This window comes from Polypterus senegalus, chromosome 7 (assembly GCF_016835505.1).
Source record: "Polypterus senegalus isolate Bchr_013 chromosome 7, ASM1683550v1, whole genome shotgun sequence".
Lineage (NCBI taxonomy): Eukaryota > Metazoa > Chordata > Cladistia > Polypteriformes > Polypteridae > Polypterus > Polypterus senegalus.
Genome location: NC_053160.1, coordinates 165,376,511 through 165,397,763, shown reverse-complemented (window position 1 = coordinate 165,397,763; position 21,253 = coordinate 165,376,511). Strand labels below are relative to the sequence as shown.

General features: G+C 35.0%; 1 protein-coding gene across 5 annotated transcripts in view; it reads left to right on the top strand.

Moving 5' to 3' along the window:
- slc12a2 (solute carrier family 12 member 2) overlaps positions 1 to 21,253 on the top strand; it is a 201,910-nt gene that overhangs the window by 87,475 nt on the left and 93,182 nt on the right. For all 5 annotated transcript variants that reach the window (XM_039759496.1, XM_039759494.1, XM_039759493.1 and 2 more), the window contains exons 4-6: positions 1,894 to 1,989; positions 13,409 to 13,548; positions 15,784 to 15,894. In XM_039759496.1, coding sequence (XP_039615430.1) covers positions 1,894 to 1,989; positions 13,409 to 13,548; positions 15,784 to 15,894 — 347 coding nt within the window. The remainder of the gene's footprint in view (positions 1 to 1,893; positions 1,990 to 13,408; positions 13,549 to 15,783; positions 15,895 to 21,253) is intronic.

Here is a 21,253-nt window from a genome sequence, read left to right as displayed (position 1 = left end):
ATCTTCATAATACAACATTTAGGACAGATCACTCATGCGAAAAAACAAAAAGAAGGTCTTTGATTCTCCATACCAAAAAAAAAACTATTTAGTAATTCATCATCAGAAGAAAATCCCATTGTTGCCCTTTTTCTGTCTTTTTTTACCCCTTTGGTTTTGCTTGTGGAGTTTAGTCTTGACTCACTTCATGTTAGATTAAACTGTAGTTGGCACTTTGGCCCTCAAATGAATGTCATGAAAACACGCCACTTCACAAAGAATGTTGGAATTGGTTCTACTCTTCTTCTGGCCTAAGCTTATAGATGCACTGACCCTTTTAACTGTTTTGTTAGCCTGGTAGTTTTAATTTCCCCTTTAGATTAAATATATTAAACTTTGTATTTCCTACTGCTTTTATGTGTTTTTTTTCTTTGTCACATTAGATAAAATTGCATGTGCTAAATAAATAATAAAAATTAACAATGTCTCACTGATGTAATTAATAGGACCTTAAATATTTAATAAATGTATTTGTTATTTATATAGAGGCTGAAAGTGACAATACAGAAGAGCATAGTTAACAACAAGATAACTTTTAGAATATCCGTGCGGAATGTGCTTGAGTGACTAAGAGGGATTTGGCTGAGAGTTTCTTCATTGCAAAGGTCCTGTAACCTAAATTTTGTGCTTTAATGTCTTTTGTTGATGATAGCTTTTTGTGCACAGGGAATCAAAATATCACCCCTTTCTTAATAATGTAAAAATTGCAATTAATAAGGTATTAGAAAGGCTGTAAATTAGTGAATCTTGACTTAATTTAAGATACACATCACATATTTCCAATAGATTCATCATGTGGTTGAAGATAATTGTAAAACCAAATAAAGAAAACAATGTACCGGTAGTAACATTTCATGCAGTGCTTAGCAGTGCTCAATATGCCAATAGATTTCTGGGAATCGGTAAAGAAGGCAGAGAGCAGTAAATGGCATTGATTATGCTAACCATGGATAGTATTGTAAAAGAGCACTGTTTAAAGGTGACTAAAGCCTTTGTACGTATTGGAAGTAAATCACTCCATATAACTGAGAGAATGTGGATGTGTGAGTGTGCATTCTGTGATGTGGGTTGTTTTCTGCTTTGTTCCCAGGCTTCGGCCACTGTGACCCTTAACTGAATTAACCAACTTTGATAATGTATATTTGTATGTGTGTAGCTACTACTGTTTTTTAAAATGGAATTTTATGGGGGCAAGTGATTTTGTGAATATTGAATAAAGTGTTTTGATAAAACCTGAAAAAAAGTATGGAATAAAAGAAACTAAGGATCCAAATTTATTATCAAATAGCGACCTGACATGTCAAAGACAGGTAACAGAATCATTTAAAAACATTTCATCTTTTGCCTTAAGTTTACCCTCAGTGCCTTTCCTCGGTCTCCACAAGTGTCTGATCCTCTCTTGACAAGCACTCCCTCTGTCAAGCGCATTCCCATAAAGCCTGCTTCTCAGACTTTGTCTTTTGAGCTGCCTTGCATGCCTGCTATTTGCTTCCATACCTCCTTTCATTGAAGACGATTCTTAGCTTACCACTACGCAATTTGCACTACCTGGTAGTGACACATGCTCCCTTGCCTTTACTCCTCATGTCTCACACTTCCTCTTTCAATCGCATCACCAAACACAAACAGACTAGACAGATTGCTTATAGGGACTGAACACATGCACACAGACCTTTGTGTTTTATTATACTGTATAGTTGATTATCTTGCTGTGGGTTATACACTATTTCAACTAACTTTCCACTTGTTTTTTTTCAAACTTGTTAGCTTGGCCACTAGAGTGATTTGTTTGTGTTAATCAAGTAATGCATATTAACCCAATTTAATAAGACGTTTCTGTCTACATTTCCACAGGTTTGTCATGTGTAATCATTCTCATAGCAACAGTTGTAACAACGATTACTGGTCTTTCTACTTCAGCTATTGCAACCAATGGATTTGTTCGAGGAGGTAATATCATTTCTTAATTTTTGTGTTTTTGTCTGAATAAAAGAATGGGTAATTAGCTATAAAATATTTAATTAATTAACCAAATCTTGCTTTATCTAGCACTTAGTGAGAAATATCCTATATATTAAGTGGACAGCTATATTCAGGGTATATAAAGAAATTTGTCCTTCTCACATCTGTCATATTCTTAAAGAGAACCAAAATGCTGATTCCAGGACTTGAAATTCATTTTAAAATGGTCGGGATCCCTCTTAAATTTAACACAAAGTTGGATTTAAGATTTGGGGGGTAGGGGATGAAAATGTGTTGAAGAATAGGAGTTCAAAAGCTGCACTTTAAAAAGCAGTTTGATTTTAATATTTCAGGCATTTTGTTTTAATGTCACAACTTATTCTTTCTGATGTTTACAGAACTTTATAAAACAGTAGATAAAGTTTAGCAGATAATTATCAGCCAATCATTCAAATAACTTTTTATGTCTGCTATTTTAACTTTCTATAATTCTTTAATTTTTCATGTAGACATTTCCATTCATGTTTTGGCCTATAATTAAGAAAAATGGAGAGAATGTAAAATAACCTGTGAAAAATAAGTGTGGCTTTTATTTTTTAATCAATACCCTACTGTTTTTCCTGTTAGAATATATATTATTTTCTACAGTTTTAAGACATTTGAGCAGTTAGTACAAGGCTGTAAGTGTGAATGCTGTTAATTTAAGAAATTTTAGATATTTAGTTAAAATATAATTAATACATTCTTCTCTTACCTGGTACCTTTGAATCCAGAATCTGAAGAGCAGTATCACTTTACTTATTCAGAATACTATTTTCAAAGCCAAAACATCTAATTGTCTATATGGAGTTGTTCTCCTTGTGGCTTGATGCTATTTTTCTGAATTGGAGTAAGCAGATTTAAGAATGAAAATAACTAATATTAGTTTGCCAGTGAATGTATTTGCTTTGAAAATTACTATGAACGGTTGCTACAACAAAATATTTTTAGAAAACCAAAAGAGAATGTAAAACAGAATTGTGGCATCATTTTTCTTTTGGATTGTCCTACTAGTCAAGAGTTAGAGAGGTAGCTTTCTTCTAAAGCTGATTTTCATAAAGGTCAACTTATTCATGAACATTGTTTGTAATCCATTTTCAGTAAAGGCAGTCTACCCACTATAAACATTTTAAAGAATTGTGTTTGGTGTTTTTTACTCAACATAGCCATGAACTGGCAGCTAGCTGTTGATTCATCAAATGAAAAAATGAGCCTAAGTATGAATTTACTGAACAATTTTAATCAGTTTACAGAATTTCTGTATTACTGGCACACAAAAATATACCTCAGCCTGTTTTTAGCCTTTAATTTAACAGATTGGTTGAGTTTTTTATAAAGTGCAGCTTAATCAAAGGGCACTGCAAGCCCCGTGACTTTGAATCTTCCAGCACACTTGCGCAACTCCACTGAAGAACCGATTGCCATATATCACAACTTTGCATTCTGGTAAAGAGCAGAGACAACAGAAAGGTGACATCTTGTGCATACGACCATAGCAAAACATAAACAATTAAGAAAATAAATGAATTCCTAAGTAACAATTTTGGCATAATTAAAATGGTGATTTAAAAAAATGATGTTGACTATTCTTGTAACAAGCAAGAGAGTGCTTACCAAATAAACATGTACAGAGAGGCATTTATTTAAAATTAGAATTTGCAGGAGTCACTAACGTTTTGCTTAGATCAGATAACTTCACTTGTATATATAGTATACTAAATTGACCAACTGAGCTATGAAAAGGATGTTTTTTAAATTTAGGTATAAACAACTCTTAGTTAAATATTTGTCATATTATTTCTTCTTCCTAATTCTTTCATGCATGGATTCTGCTCTTATGAATTAACCTAACCTCTACTCTGTCATACTGCAGTCCACCTTAATAAAAATACAAGTGTCTGTGTGTCCGTGTACTTGTATGTTCGTCTATTTGCTAGGTTTCTGTTTGCCATTTTCTATGAGATTTGTAAAAGCAGTTCTAATGTAAGTGTTGTCCTATCTATTGCAATGATAAATGCATGCATTTTATTATTACATGCATTATAAAATACATTTCAGCAGATGGTGTGCTGCAAATGTTAATGCTGTGGTTTACATTGATATTTAGATGTAAACTGATCGTAGACGGTTAGCTGAGCTAGTCCAGCCTAGTAAATGGATAAGTTTCTATGTGTTATGTCTGTGTGTCTGTCCTGTGTTATGTCTATGCTATCCAATGGATGATGCATCACAAACTTTACCACTGCTTTTTTCAAATCCTGTACCAAATGAGATCAACAGAGACATAGCAACTGGATGGGCACATTGCACATAAATTTTAATGCTGAGGTTTATGTTGATTTCTTTGATTTCAACTAGTCTCAGACTGGTAGTACACCTAATACAGCAATAACTTTCTAAATTATACATTGTTTTGTCCACTTTACAATAAAAGTACTAGATTTGTAAGCTAACCTGTTCTGAAAATCTTAACAGTTGTTTAATGTTGGAATTGATAACAAAGCTTAAAGCATTTTATAAAATAGTCAGACATCTATATCCAGATGCCATATGATTTAATATTCTGTATTTTACTATATGTACTTACAGTATGCTGTAGTTTGATGTGGCATACAGCGCAATGCCATAAGTTACTAACACACACTTGAAATCCTATGTTTAATCATGGTGACATATATCCCACCAGTGTGCTAAGCAGTTGCACAGAGGTAGTCCTCTTGACAACCAACTGCAATTTTTCAGGCAGTCACATTTTGCTTCTCAGTCTTAAATGTTTACAAGTGTGTGCTATCCCTTACATAATTAGTTTAACACAATGTGTAACAAATATGCACTCTCATAATGATCTCTTACTTCAGCCACAGGTCAGTCTTAAGTCTTGGTATTTTCCTTTTCAGCATTATGCTTACATTCTATAAATACTTTTTTTCATACAAAATAACTTTGTTTTGCTTCACATTTGTTTAAACGTTTAAAGTCTATAGTTTAAATTTAGATTAAATATTTTCAGAATTTATATAGATGTCACTATCATGCTTGTTTCCGTATGTAGCAATCTTATATTATTATTCAACATTGTGATACATTGTAGTTACTCCAAAATAAATAGCTACTGTATAGGCAACAGTAGTATACTTGCTATTTACTTTAGATGACTCTGATGAAAATTATATTAAATAAAAGATGTAAAGTTTTAATTAAGAAAATATATACCCGTTAACGGAGAGTATTAATAAAAAAAGTTGTATTTTTGATTGAATTTGGTGTCGACCTGGAATGAAATGCTTACCAAGGCACAACTGGAAATGAAAAAGTATAAGGCCTTTCAGGAGACTGTAAAGAAGAAGGTTAAATTTACTTATTGTATTGCCATGCACTAAATGCATCCAGATTTTTTTTATTCAGTGGGAGAAGGGCTAATGTTTAGATGCTTAAGAAAAATGAGTAAGTTCATTGTATTTCAGAGCATCAAGAGAGTGAGTACAGATGTGCAGGTTCAACCAATACCTCAGCTTTCAACATGATGTGACACAGTGATAACAGCTAATTGTGTAGACTTTTATATTACTAATTCATGTTTTCGAACAAAGTACAGTTAAATTTAATATTTCCATAATTGATTCATGACTTTTGGTAAACTTGTCAGCAGCTGCTCAGTCTGGGCATATGTCTTCAGTATCTGCTTGTAGAATTCAGATTCACTGTGTCAAAGCACTGGTTATGCCTTTATTTTTTAAACATTTTTTCACCATTTTAATTGCATAAAGAATTTCTGTTTGCAACAAATTAATCAACTTGTGTAGTTGGAAAGGTTCTTATTAATGGAGCTTCTTTGGAGTTGGAGAAATTTTAAACTAAATGCTTTCATCTTTGTTTTATAGAGGATTGTAGATGCATATTGAACTGAATTCTTCGGCAATTGTTAAAAAATAATGCCAAGGAGTGTCAGGAGGTGTTCAGTTCAGTAACAGGTTAATTTATAACTGTAAATTAGACTTATTAAAAAACAAGCATTCACAAGGAGGAAAACTGACTTATTAAGTCAAGAGTGTTCTAAAGAGCTTTGTTCTCTTGGTAACACAGTGCTGTTAGTCTAATCCTTTGCAGAACTAATCATTTCAGGAATTTTCATCATTTGCAGATTTATTTGCCAAGTCCATTTAGAACTCGAGTTGTTAATTACATGAGTAAAATAATATATGTCTTGGAAAATAAATGTTTTCTCTCTCTGTTCACAAGACTTTGTTTTCACCAAATAATTATTATCCACTCAGAGAAGGAGTGATGTCCCTCTTGGTAAAGTTGGTTGGATGTGTAACATAATTCATATAAATGCGTAAGTACATTATCTAGCATTTATTAGGAACAGCATGTGAGGTTTTTTTTTTTATTTTTTTATCTTGATTTGTAGATAAGGTAGTTTTAACAATGTAGTCATGTGGCATGTTAAATTGGTGTTTTTTTCCCAATTCAGTTCAATATATATTTTTCAAATCAAGAACTGAGGCAGTTTATAAAGTATGCATTTCCACTGCACTGGCTCTTCTGTAAATCTTGATTAATGTGTCTGATTGTTGTCAGATTGGTATGATAAACTAATGCAGTTATTGCTTTACGGTTTTAAGAGTTGTGTGTGCTGTGGATATGTCTTGCCTCTGGAATTTCTTTTTAAAGTCTAAACAACGTCTTTAGCATTTGCAATATTTTTTTTATATTGAGAATGCAGATATCAGTCCCACTGTTCTGAAATGCTTAACAGGGGCACAGTACTCACTCAGATGCTTGTTAGCTGCCACCATCATTGTTTTTACTAGTTTAAAACTCAGGCAAAATAAACCCTTTAGAATATCTTTCTTATTAACTAATAAATTGGTTTATGCTATTCAGACACTAATATTTCTGCAAGAAAATAACATACTTTTAATTAATAAGTGAAGTAACACATGATTAGCAAAAATGACACTCTGATTAGTGTAAAATCAACTATTACAATCAAATAATCACTCCCACAATTGTAAATAATAGCTAAAACACTACCTTTTAATTTTAGTCAGAACACCAACTCTTTTTTCACCTCAGGCTTTATTTAAAACCATCCTCTCCCCCTTTAATCAACCATTCTCATAAAGAACACACAAATACACACACATAAAGACCCAACTTCCCTACTTCAGTGACTGCCGAGAACCCTCCCTATCCCTGTGGAATGCTGCTGCATTGTCCATCCTTAAAGTTCAGTTTCACTTTAAACACATTCTGGCAACCCAGGGTGCCTTTTAATCGGAAACCTTATTTATCCATTTTGTCACCAAAGTTTAATCAAATTGTTGTTTCCACAGACTAAATTAGAATTTCTCATTTCTAGATCTCCAATGGTTATCTAAAGGTCTCACACTAGTCAGATTGTTTTGTGCATATTTCTTAGCCCCAAAATCAAATGACTAATTCCTTAACACACTGAACCATGCTTGTGGCTATTTTCTTAAATAATACCCATTAAATAGATTAAGGGGCATAATCTTCAGAATGCTTACTTCACTTAGTCAATTATAGATTCTGTCACAAAATACATCAGCAAATTCATTACATTTTTTTTATCTGTGAAAATGAGAGTGCAGTGCTATGCTGATGACAACATTCAGTCACTTTGTAACCAGTGTTGCAAAAAGTACTGACATCAGTCTTAAGCTTGTGTGTACAGCTTCAATATTTTGTGCATAAATGTTTTAGTAGAAAATGATGCAACTGCATCATGTACCTGGGTTCCAGTCTTTGGAGCATGTACTATAAACCCGTAGTACATGATCACTGGTCTTAACAGGTGACGTAAGTGAAGTATTGGATATTTTTTGCTTATTCAAAAATGAATTGTATCTAATGCAAGTTGCCTAGTTTAATTTCAAATAAACCTATGTGTGTGAGGCCGAATGCAATAAGCCCTTATTTTATGTGTTGCCAGAGTGCTTGATTTTATGTGACATAGCCTGATTTGCATATTGAATGCTTCATATCAAGTTCCCTTTGACTTATAATGCTCTGAAAAAACAGAATAATCCCATTCACTTAAATTAAATGCAGATGCAGTGCCATAAAGATTTGTTTTTCTTCATCAACTCTAGCATGAACAAGTGCCATTATCCCTCATACAGAAAGTATGAAAGTTTATAGTGTAATTTCATTCTTCTGTGGGCAAAAAAGAGTGTGCCACGCCATGCAAGGCACCATAGAAAGAACAATACTATATCAACTCTCTCCCCACCTGTGGTGTCTACTAGAGGATGGATCTGTGTCCAAGGTAACATCTTAGTATTGAGACCTGTTTTTAAAGTAAAACAGTATCATTTAAGAATTTTGCAGAATTTCCATTCATTAATTCAAATTATGCTTTTTTTGAGCTTACAGGAAGTAGTTACTGCTCATCAAGTATTTGTATTATCAAGTATTAGTACTTGCTGAAACATTGAAGTAATTCTATTACAGGAGGAAAGCTAATAGGTTTGATTTGAAAATAACAACTGTAGTTGTTCTGCCTGCATATGAAAGTAAATATTGCGGTTCAATATAGGGCTTAAACGGAAGCATAAGGAGTATAAACTGAGTACTATTATTATTTCCTAACACATTGAAAGACAAGATTGAGAAGTAAGAAGTAAACCACCAGTAACAATACCTGACGATGCTTACAAGTATTAAGTCTGTTTAGCAGTCACCATTAACAATGTATTTTTTTAACCAAGTTCACAGTTTAAAATATTCCAGTTCCCATTTAACACTTCAGTTATCTGAAAAAAAAAACAAAATTTTTTTAACGTTATTTGAGTGATAGGGTAAATCTTGCTGAATGTCTACTGCTTGTTTAACCCTTTTGATATTTTCTGGTGCTCTTGCAGTTGTCAGCGGTCTAATAAACATGTCTTTTACACTACTAGCAGATTGATATTTATGCCAACTATTTTAAAATAGTGTGACAAGAAGGAATTCTTCCTCACCAATGCATGTTAAACTTCATACAGAGTCTTCTTTGCATCTCCATTGCAGACTTAGATTTATTATATGCCGTAAAGGCCAGCATATAATGAGGAACCAACCAATTGTCAATAATCAATAAAACTTCATTTAGTATGAAACACTGCAACTTCTCTACTTATACCGTCACACTGTTGGCTAACCTCACACATCCTTGAGCTGCATATACATTTTCATTACAAACTAGTGCTGTGGTCTTTTCACCTCACAAGCCTGTTTGTAATTTCCTTCTCTCTCCCCCTTTCCTATATGTGTCTTTACTGTCAGTCTTTTCAGTTTGATTGTTCCAGTGCTTGGGAGATTTAAGATAAGAATATTTATTATATTTTAGTGCCACAGAAACAAAAGCTGTTTGTAATGCATCAACTGCATTGTTTAAGTACTGCACTGGCTCTAATAGTACGATAAATAGCAAGCGTTATCACTCAATACAGAATTGAGGTTTGGACAAACTTGGTTAATTTTAAAGACCAGTGGAGCAGATGTGCACAGGATATTGCCTCCCCCGGATCGCTAGAGGGCAGCATCTGAGGGTTGCTGTGGCTCCGCGGATTCCTGCAGGGCTTCATGGGAGTTTGGGACAGCCCTGTTGAGTCCTGCTGGGGCCGCCGGGGGAGTTGCAGAGCCCTAAATTGGACTTCCACCACACCTGGGAGTGATTCCAAATCTGGCCAACAAACCACCTGGAGCTCTCATAGGTGCAGCATAAAAGGAGCACCACCCTTCACATAGAGAGCCAGAGCCGGGAAGAAGACGGACAAAGCTTGCCAGTGGATGAGTGGAGGCAGAAAGAGAAAAAGAGAAAGAAGAGAAGAAAGGACTGTTTTGAATTGTGCTGGTACTTGTACTGTGCTGCTGTGGGGAGAGAGGGAAAAGCACTTTCCCATTGAAACAAATGTGTGCTATGCAACACTTGTGCCTGTGACTGGTGTGTTCAGGTGTTTGGGGCGGCTGGTACGCCCTAGTGGTCACACTGTAGAATGTAGTGCAGCCAAATCTGCTTAAGTAATGTATAGAAATGTGAAAAATGTACTTAAGTACAGTAACGAAGTAGTTGTACTTAGTTACTTTCCACCACTGTCAAATATTGGAGCACAAAAACATCAACCTTGAACTTTAATGGTTGTTTAAATATTTTAAATAAACAGATGTAAATATGCAAGAAACCAAGACATCATTATTTAACGAAAGAATGAGCCATTCTGTTCTAGAAGTGAAAGTGAAGCACAGATCTTTCTTTAGTATTGCCGAGTTCTAGACTGAGTTGTGTCAGTGTTACTGTATTAGTGTTATTGTAGTGTTACTGGAAAGAGCCAATCAAGACAATACTCCTCCCTTTCTTTCAAGGTGTTCTAACTGAGAGGATAGAGGTTTTAAATGGACATAGCTTGTTGGAATCTTGTTTGACTTGTGATCAAGACTCCCTAAACCTAAGCATGTGCGGTGTTGTTTCATTAATAATGACTGTATTTAGCTCACCTGTATTGTCTGATTTTTACTTGTTATACTTGATGCATATTGTATGTGTGTGTGAATGTATTTACGCTGTAAGCTGTAAGGAATGAGCCTGACAAATTTCAGCCTTCTACCTACGCGGGAAATTGGAGAATTAGTGATGAGTCAGTCAATCAGTCAGTCAGTGAGGGCTTTGCCTTTTATTAGTATAGATACATACACATATATACATACAGTCCAAATATATATATATAACAGTCGACAATGTCTGCCATGTTGAACTTTCTTATTTATGGCCCCATCTTCACGAATTTTGGTAGGTGGCTTCCCTGTGCTAACCGAAACCGATGTACGTACTTATTTCGGTGGTATGACGCCACTGTTGGCCGCCATATTGAACTTTCCAACTCACTAATTCTCCAACTTCCTGTGTAGGTAGAAAGCTGAAATTTGGCAGGCTCATTCCTTATAGCTTACTTACAAATGTTAAGCAGGTTTAATTTCGAAATTCTAGGCATAACGGTCGACAACGTCCACCATGTTGAACTTTCTTATTTATGGCCCCATCTTCACAAAATTTGGTAGGCGGCTTCCCTGTGCTAACCGAAATCAATGTACGTACTTATTTCTGTGGTATGACGCCACTGTCGGCCGCCATATTGAACTTTCCAATGGTCTTTGTTACTTATGGGCCCATCTTCAAGAAATTTGGTACGTGGGTTCCCAACGCTAACTGAATCCTACTTATGTACATACATACGTCCATAGCCTGTAGCTCGGTCACCGTGTGAGGCGGCGTTGGGTCCCCCATCCCAACGCCTCCCACGTTGTTAGCTGCCTGCCTATATAAGGCCGTCCGTCCGTCGCTCCGGTCTCTAAATTTACTTCCTTGCTTCGCCACGGGATTCACGTCTCCCTGCTGATAACTACAGCCTTTTTATTTAATCCACGGCTTCTCCTCTGTTTTATTGTTCATTTATTACGATTATAGTTATTGTGCAGGTATTTTAGACTTACTTTACATTGTTCTGGTACCCATTTCCTTTATCGTTCCAACCGTACCCCATTAACATGTCTATGGAGGTGATCACCATCAATCAAAGAACTATCACTTACCGAGTGGTTTCCATGCCCGGAGTTGGCACCTGCCTTTTCCATTCTCTTTGTTACGTATTGCACAGCCATATCAGGCTCACTCTTGATATCCAGAGAAACATTGTGTCTTATGTATTGAATGACTAGGACAGGTTCAAGGTGTGGACTGATGACGGTGCAGGAGATAATTATACTAAACAGGAGCACAATAAGAGTGAAATGCGCCCTTCACTTATGGTTCTGTGTGAGTTGATGGCTGCCACTGAATTGTTCGGTTGTCGCTTTCAAGTGTACCGAAATGGCCAAATATTTTACACCTTCCGACAACCACCGATGCCTCTTAAACATCTTAGATTCACAAGTGACGATTTGAGTAGTGGACACTTTGATGTTTATAAATGTTTAAACTCTCAAAAGCTGGATGTGAAGTTATTGATGAAACCGTTTGTATACTTACAACGCTTGACAGATGTCGTATGTCACTTCAACACAAGTCCTGCAAATACTGTCGTAATTGAAACAAACCATGAAACTCAAACCGATTATGACAGCAGCAATCCAAGCTGTGAGATTTGAGACAAGATTATTTTTCACATGGCCAACTGTACGTTGCATGCTCAAGAGTAAGCTCAGCGCACAGCTTGGTCATGTTACAACCGGATGGCCGAACAGACAACATGGTATACAAAGAGATCCTTAACAAATAATTATTGGTATATTTTCCCTCAGTTTAAAAAGGTTTAATTTTCTTCTTAATAAAAAGTTTAATGCAGTACTTACGCGCAGGCGGTGTTTTGCTAGTTATTTATATGTGTAAAATAAATACAGCCTAAATCACTGTACAAATATACTCTGTATATATACTGTATGTGTGTATGTATATACTGTATGTATGTGTGTGTGTATGTATGTATGTATGTATGTATGTATGTATGTATATGTACATCATCAACTCTATGTGTGTTAGATAATGTTGGTTTATTTTTGTCTGGGGATCTTCTTCCAGTCAGCAATACTTAAGTTTAATGGAATTGGCAAGCATGGTATCTAGAAATTGCCAACATACTGATTTCCAAAAACGTCTTTTGAACTCATCCTTAGTACCTATTGATGTTAAGAGAAAAATTTAATTTAATGCTATACAAGGGCTAATTTTATACTACTAGGTTTTATATGTTTAAAGGTAGCAAAGATAAATCTAAAGGGAAACTAAAGAAGAAAAGAACAATTTCATTCATGCTAACATTATGGGGCTTTGCTACTTTGTTATTTTGCCAAGCTATTTTGTCTCAACTGTAATTGTTTTTCTTTTTTGCACAAGGTGTGTAATGTACTATGTATGTACAGTATTACTTAATATAACTAAACTCACTTCTATTGAAAAAACAGAGCTTACTTTTTTATTAGCATCTTTGTTTCTCATTTTATTGCCTTTAAGAAGAATATTGTAGAGGTGGGTGGGATGTATCCAAAAGGTGTCATTTACTGTGATATGTATATACTGTATTATGCATTCTCAAAAATAAATAATAAAAAAATAAACATTTAATTTAATTTTCCTTTATTTTTTTGCTTTTCTCTGTATGTAAAAATAAAGTTGACTTGTGAAGTTCAGAAGTCTTTTTTACATTTAGATTTTTCATCTCTGCACATTTATTATTATGAATTATACAGTTATTTCAAATCTTTGCTGGGACTTTTCTTTGTATTGATATACTGTGTGTTTGTGCATATATAACATTTGTATAATACAAATGTGCTCTAATTGCTCATTCTGACTTCTTTTCTATAGGAGGTGCATATTACCTGATATCACGGAGTCTGGGACCAGAATTTGGAGGTTCCATTGGCCTTATTTTTGCCTTCGCAAATGCAGTAGCTGTAGCCATGTATGTAGTAGGCTTTGCAGAGACTGTTGTGGAATTACTCAAGGTATCTCGGAATCTTTAGCATCACATGTTATTTTCTAAATTATATTTTTATAATTAATTCACTAACTGCTTTATTTACCTCTTTTTTACATAATGTTTATTTATTTTTGTTCCACATTATTTATTACCATATAAATAGCAATTTATGAAGAATTTATGTTTTTTTATTATTAGGTGTAGTTAATTTAATTGTTATTATTAAGTGAATTAGCTGGTGACAAAGGTTAAGGAATTGCAGACAGAAGCAGCTTTCTATTTTTGGACGTTTGCCTCTTTTGGTTGTAGTAAACATGTACAGTGAACGCCCTTTACAGTTATGATGCTGTATCAGTTAAATTTTTCATGTCAGATGGCAGAATTCCCATGCACAAAGCACATTTTTTCTGGACACTGTAGGAATTCATGGTGTAACTTAGTTTGTTATAGAAGCTAAGATTTTAGACTGTAATTCTGCCTGTGCTCCCATTATAAATGTACTACGGGTGAAATCTAAGTCATTTTGCAAAAAAATAAAAAAGCCTTCTGAATAAATAAAGGTATTGTATTTGTTCAGAAAATAATCCAGGTATGAGATTTTAAAAGTGAGTACATCTGACATGGTAAAGGAAACTAGAAATATGTCTATGTACATAATGAACTGTTGTTATGATTTATTTTTTTAGTCATTGCATTCTGCCTAAATGTGCTTTGCAGACTTAGAAAATACTTGTACTCCATGGTGTCTTGAGGATGTTGCTATAAATGTTTGAGGTTCTGGACCTTTTATTGCATGACATTCAGTTCTAGAAATTATGAAGTGAGAGTTTTGTTTTCATACGTGGTATTAAGTCAAGACTGTTCAGTCCAGGTGCTGGACTCTGCCAAGGTTTACACCTTTTGTTATCTTCTGTAGTTATATTTTCATAGACTGTCAGGGTGCAGCCAAGATGTCAAGGGTATCCAGTTTAGAAACCTAAGGGTTGTATCTCTGATGTTTGTAGATGATGATGTTCTCATGGCCTTGTGAGATTGTGATTTCCAGTGTGTACTGCAATGGTTCATAGCTGAGATACATTTGGTGTTGAGAATTTGCACCTCTAAAGCCGGAGTCTTGATCCTCTCCTAGAAATGGTTAAGGGGCAAGTAACTGCAGTAAGTGGAATTCAAGTGCCCTGGAGTCCTATGTAAAGGTAGACATCGTCATGAGATTGACCAATAAATGAAAAATATGTTATTTTATGTTATATTTTAACTGCACTTTATTTATAGATATGTATGTTGTAGGCCTGGTTTCAGTTAAAATGTACTTCTTTTTTTTTAGCTCAGAAATCATATATATTACTTTTATATACAGTTTAGATATTTTGCATTGTCTACCAAACATAAATTTCAAATGTTTGCGTATTATCTTTTTATAAACATATTTTTAATCCTGTAAGACATTGCTCTTAAATATCTTCACTGATTTTTAAAGTAGAATTGTTTTTCCTTTCACTTGGGTGCTGCTGAGCCCTTGACGGGTTCTTCACCTTTTTGCACTATTCTTGCTTCTTGTACTGTTTCCCTGAACCTGAACTTAACTTAACAAAGTAAAAAATCTGTTTGCTTCCTTATGGGGGACCTGTTGTTAGATTGCATTGCTTTATTAAGCTAAACTTCTTTATAAAATGTATTTATAAAATTGTTTAAATGTGCTGAGATTGGAGAACTATGTAGGACTAAGGAGATTTTATGAAAGTGACTTTTAATCAAGATCCTAATTATTATTAATGATACAGAGGCAGACTTGAGTATATGGCCATAGTGCACGATATGTATTGCAAACCTTCAGTGACCAATTGATTACATCCACTTAATAACACCACACCCTTTTGATCCCAGACCTGTCTGAATATTTCATGGACTCTACAAGTGTTTGGGAACATTCAGTAGAGATTTTGCTCTATACTGACTTATACTGAAAATATCAAGATAGCTGTTTCTGAGATCCCAGAACTGCCAGTAATGACACCAACAACCATATCATGTTTAAAGCACTTAGATCATGCACCTTTCCCATTGTAATGTTTAATAAAAGTACAGCTAAACCTCTTGGCCATGTTTGCATATTATATATGCAGCTTTGATCGTCTATCTGGAGAAGCAGGCTTTTTGCATTTATGAGCAGTTGTTCCTAACAGATTTGCCACTGAATGTATTTAATGTTTTCAAATGAAAAATTTAATATTTATTAGTAATTTGATTTTTTTTCCCCTAGGATAGCAATTTACTTATGGTGGATGAAATGAATGACATCAGGATCATAGGCACTCTCACTATCATTGTACTACTTGGAATCTCTGTTGCAGGGATGGAATGGGAAGCCAAGGTATGCCCGTTGCTTACATTGCATAAAAACTGCTTCCTTCATCAAGTGCTTCACATAGTTCAGTGCCAGTTTTTCTTATATTGTATGAAAATTCTAAGATATCTTTTAGAAAATTCTGTAAAAACTGAGCCAAAGACTAAGGAAGCACCAAATAACAAGGCAAAAAAAGTTTTCTTTTTTCTCTTGCAACTTATCTGCTTAACAACTTTGATATATTCTGTTTCCTTTCAGCTTGCTTACTTTTTCCATATGCTGTACACAGTGTCTTTCAAAAGCATTCCTTGAAAGTCTTGATTTTTAGAATGCTGTTAAATTACAAATGATATGCGGATATTTTGCCCTAGTCTGTTGTTTTATTGCAAACCTGTCTGCTCAAGGGGGAAATAACACAGACAAAAGTATTTGTCAGCAAATATTTTACACCAAAAAACTGAAATATGCTGTGAACATCAGATTACAGGAACATTTACTCTAGTTATTCTATATTTTCTCATATTGGAAAATTCTCTAACAATTATTTCAGTTTTTACATATTGACCCTGAATGAAAGGTACATAAATGAAGACTACTGAAAATTCTAAGAAATGTGAAGTAAAGTGATAGAAATGCATATATTTTTGAAGACGTATTTCAAACCATGTCTCTCTGTTTGGCTTGTGAGCAAAGCCATTGAGATATCAACTGTAATCCTGAAAAATTTAATCAATTCAATGGCTAAGAGTAGAGTAAGGACCCATTATACAGTGCCCTCCATAATGTGAGGGATAAAAACAAATTTTTCTTTGATTTACCATTCTGAATTGTTTGATTTATAATTTTAAACTGTAGAGTAGAAGTAACTAAAGTACATGTTGCAGACTTTATGGGCACTGTAAGGTTGTTTGGGACAGTTGGCATCACAGGTGTTTGTGATTTCTCTGTTGTGTTTCATTGCTTCGTTAGTGCAGGCTTGCTTCAACCCTTTGGAGTCTTTAGTTGCCATTGTTCAACATGAAGACAAGAGCTGTGCCAGTGAAAGTCAAAGAAGCCATTACGAGGCTGAAAAACAATTATAAAACCATTAGAGTCTTTGGGAAAACCTTAAGATTATTTAAGGTTTTAGGAATATCTGTCTTGGATATCATTAAAACTGCTGTGGGCGGGTGCCTTGCCCTGGTGAGCTCAGTATTTGCAAAAGGAACTGGTATGCCAAGGAAGACTTCCACTGCTGATGATAGAAGAATCACTATTGTAAAGAAAAAGCCCCAAACATCTGTCTGTCATATCAGAAATGGTCTTGAGTAGGCAGATGTGTCTGTGGCAGAGTCTACTATCCACAGAAGATTTCATGCACAGAAGTACAAAGGCCACACTACAAGATGCAAACCACTAGTTAACCACAAACATGATGGTCGGATTACAATTTGCAAAAATGTACTTAAAAGAACCTGCAGAATTCTTGAAAACGGTCTTGTGGATTGACAAGACAGAGGTAAACGTGTATCAGAGTGTTGGTAAGAGCAAAGTGTAGAGACAAAAAAGAACTGTCCAAAATCCAATGAATACCACCTTGTCTGTTAAACATGGTGGTGTGCATGTTAGGACTGCCATAGGTACTGGCACACTTATCTTCATTGATGATGTAATTGCTGACAGCAGTTGCACAATAAATTCTGAGGTGTATAGAAATATCTTGTGCTGAAGTTCCAGTCAATGCCTCTAACCTCCATGGACTGCACTTCAGTCCCACATTAAGATATTGATCCCAAAGGCAAAATAGTTTTTGAAACCAAAAAAATGGAAAATTAATGACTGACCAGACCAGTCACCCAGTTTAAATCCAATTTAGCATGCCTTCCATATCCTTAAAGAAAAACTTAAGGGGACATTCAGGAGCTGAAGATGGCTGCCTTAGAGGTTTGGTTGATTACCAGAGAAGATACACAAAATTTGGTGATGTCTATGAATCAAATACTTGTTCAAGTAGTCATTGCATGCAAGGGATATGCAACAAAGTACTGAATATGACTACTTTAATGTACCCCTCACTTCTGTGTTCGAAACATTATGCTGCCCAGAAAAAGTGTTGTAATTTTAACATGGTATGACCAAAATATATGCAAATAGCCTTAAGATAAAGACTGCAATGTGCACTTTAATTTGGTATTTTAGTATTTGTTACACTGTCATATCTGAATGGCACTGTAAGAGGACTGCTACATTAAACTAGACTGTATGTAATGTACATGGGAAACAAGAAGGAAACCATTGTTTAAAAAAATTCCCTGAATATCCTCTTGATGTTTTATCGTAAGAATGGGTCTGAAAAGGTAAATTCTTGGGAAGGTTTATGTTCTCAGGTGAGGCCAAAAATTAAGCTCCTTGAATGAAATTCAAAACACAGTCCGACACAAAGTGACACTGCTTTTTATAACACAATACCTGGCAATTGCATCATGCCTTGGGGGATGCCTCCCATTTGTAGAGACTTAGCATCTAGTTAGTGGTGAAAGAAACATGAATGGAGCACAGTACAGTATAAAGTATTGTAAATGAGTTTGTTGTAGTCTTCTAAAAGACAGCAGCTTGTGAGAAGGTTCACCCATTCAAAATCTAGAGCAAGAATTGAAAATGGTTGTTCAAAGTTGCTGTTTTAGATAATTGACATAAGCTGGAAAAAATTGTCAAAAGGAATCCTAAAACACTTAGATTCATCATTACTGATACAGTTGGCTCAACCAAATAATGTACCATATTTCTGCTTTTGACTTTGTTTACAATATTAGCTGAAAAAATGACTATTAGTCTTTAAAATTCATCTTCTTAAACATCTAAGTTTGCAGTTTTTTTATTTTTTTTATATATTTTTTTATACCCTTTTATATATTTTTTAATAAAACTTGCAAATACACAGGCTTGAAATGTATGTAACTTATTACTTAAAGGTCAGGCTTTATTAAAGAAAATGTAGCGGGAGAACTCGTGTATATTTGTGGTATTTCTGGCCCATGCATATGCCACTTTTCGAAGAAACTTGATCAAATAGGGGAAGGCCAACAAACCAGATAAATGACTACTCGCGCTTATAATAACTCTTATCACGGAGACATTATTATAATCTACATTGACATGACAAACATTAAATCTCAAACATGATGAATATGATGCATAAGCTCTATTTTAGTCCCCTTTTAAGGGGGCCAATGCTGCTTACCTGATGCCTCTTTTCAGGATTAGAAACTAAAATGCAGTAAAAACACTGTTGTGATTCATTCCCTATGTACAGAAACTATAAACCTCATGCCCTATTGCCTTTTCATAGCCTATAGATTTGACATACTGTAGTATGGCTTGCTTTGGCACTGCTTGAAAACCGAAGGAAGCAAGCTGGATTTTTTTTGGCTATGATGAAGACTGTGTTAGGAGCCATTTTTTGAAAATATGTGCTGAATTGGGCCCGGCATTAGAAAGACAGACTGCCCAAAATTAGACTCTTACCAGTTTTAACAACTACTGGAAATAATACACGACTGATGTGGCACTACGTTCAGTCTCCCTGTGGTGTGGGTGAACAGGTCAACATAAAAAGGCAATATGTAGCAGTGTCCAGTTTTCCTAACATCATCAAGATGATTGACAGAACTCTAATTTCAATAAGGGAGCCTAGCAAGTACAACTGTTAGATTAAATCAGTATAGTGAATTTTATTTGATCTTTCCACGTGAATAAAATTTTTTAATCAATGTTTTGAAAATTGATTTTCTGGAACTTAAACTAACTGACACATTTTGTAGTTCATTAAGTATGTTGAATGATTTTCCCACCAAAAGAAAAGTGATGTGCAAGTGACTAACAGTTTGTTACATCTTTTTGGTAGGCAGCATCAAGGCAAAACAATTTGATTCACGATAATTTTTATTCTATACCAGGGGGCTCTGCCCCCAGCTCACCTCGCTCGCCTACCCCCCGTGTTTGGTTTACTGGATATACAATACAATACAATTTATTTTTGTATAGCCCACAATCACACAAGAAGTGCTGCAATGGGCTTTAACAGGCCCTGCCTCCTGACAGCCCTCCAGCCTTGACCCTCTAAGAAGACCAGAAAAAACTCCCAAAAAAAACCTTTGTAGGGAAAAAATCGAAAAAACCTTGGGAAAGGCAGTTCAAAGAGAGACCCCTTTCCAGGTAGGTTGGGCATGCAGTGGGTGTCAAAAAGAAGGGGGTCAATACAATACAGTGCATAACATAGAACAGAATAAATCCTCAATACAGTATAAAAATTCTAGAAGTACGGAGTAGAGTTTCACATTAGATCAGCGTTTCTCAACCTTTAAATATTTGTGACCCGAGTTTTCATATAATCATATCCCCCCAAACATTTTTTTGAAATGTAGATGCATATTTTATTATACCTACTTAACGTTTATCGACATTTATCTAACTCTATATTTATTGTTCTAGTATCAGAATGTAGTTTAAGTTAATTTGTTTTGGTTTCAACAGATGTTTTTTTCATATTTTTTTTTTTTCCACATCTTCGTGCCCCCCCCTTTTCGTTACTCCGCCCCACAGGTTGAGAACCACTACATTAGATGATATCACATAATATGATTTGGATTTGTTTAGAGTCGTGGAGACATCGGCTGCTGTCGTGCTGCCCTTCGATCTTTTTAAAGCCTTTACAGCCGCTGTCCTTTTTCCTACTTTGTGTCTCATGCTGCTCACGTTTTGATCACTTCTCCGTCATCATAACTATACACCTGACTGAATTGTGTTTTCTTTGAAATTAAACTTGTCATTGCTTTAACTGTTGCAGGTCCACAGATTCTCATAGTGTATGTTCCATTATTGTGTAAATCTACGTTTTGTGCATTTAATGATGTGCACTGAGACACCTGCATCCGTGTGTGCTGCTTCCCTTTACACTTTTTTTTAGCCCATTCTCTTTCGTCTCGCGGTTCTTTTATTTTTCTTTCGTGATCTTAACGTGAAGATCACATATCGTCTACTAGTCATTCATTCCACAGGATTTTATTTATAATAGAGAGATACTACCCTGAGATGGAATGGAAGAACATAGTTCTTTGCAGGAAATCAAAATCATATCTATGGTTTTGCTACTGTGACAAGTTGTTCTGTTGTTTTGTGGGGAGTATTCCTTTAATGTATGTTAATTTATTTTAATAATACTTTGCTGTTGGGAATTGGCTGATTCGTGCCTGTACTAATTATAGTTATATTTTAAATTAGCATAACTTAAAATGTTCTTCAATTGTTGCTTTAAAGTTGTCCTAGTATCAATGTAGTTAATAAGTAGAGCTGCAGGTTCAAGCTGTGCAATATGCGAGCAGCTCTTGGGTGAAATGTATGGAAACGC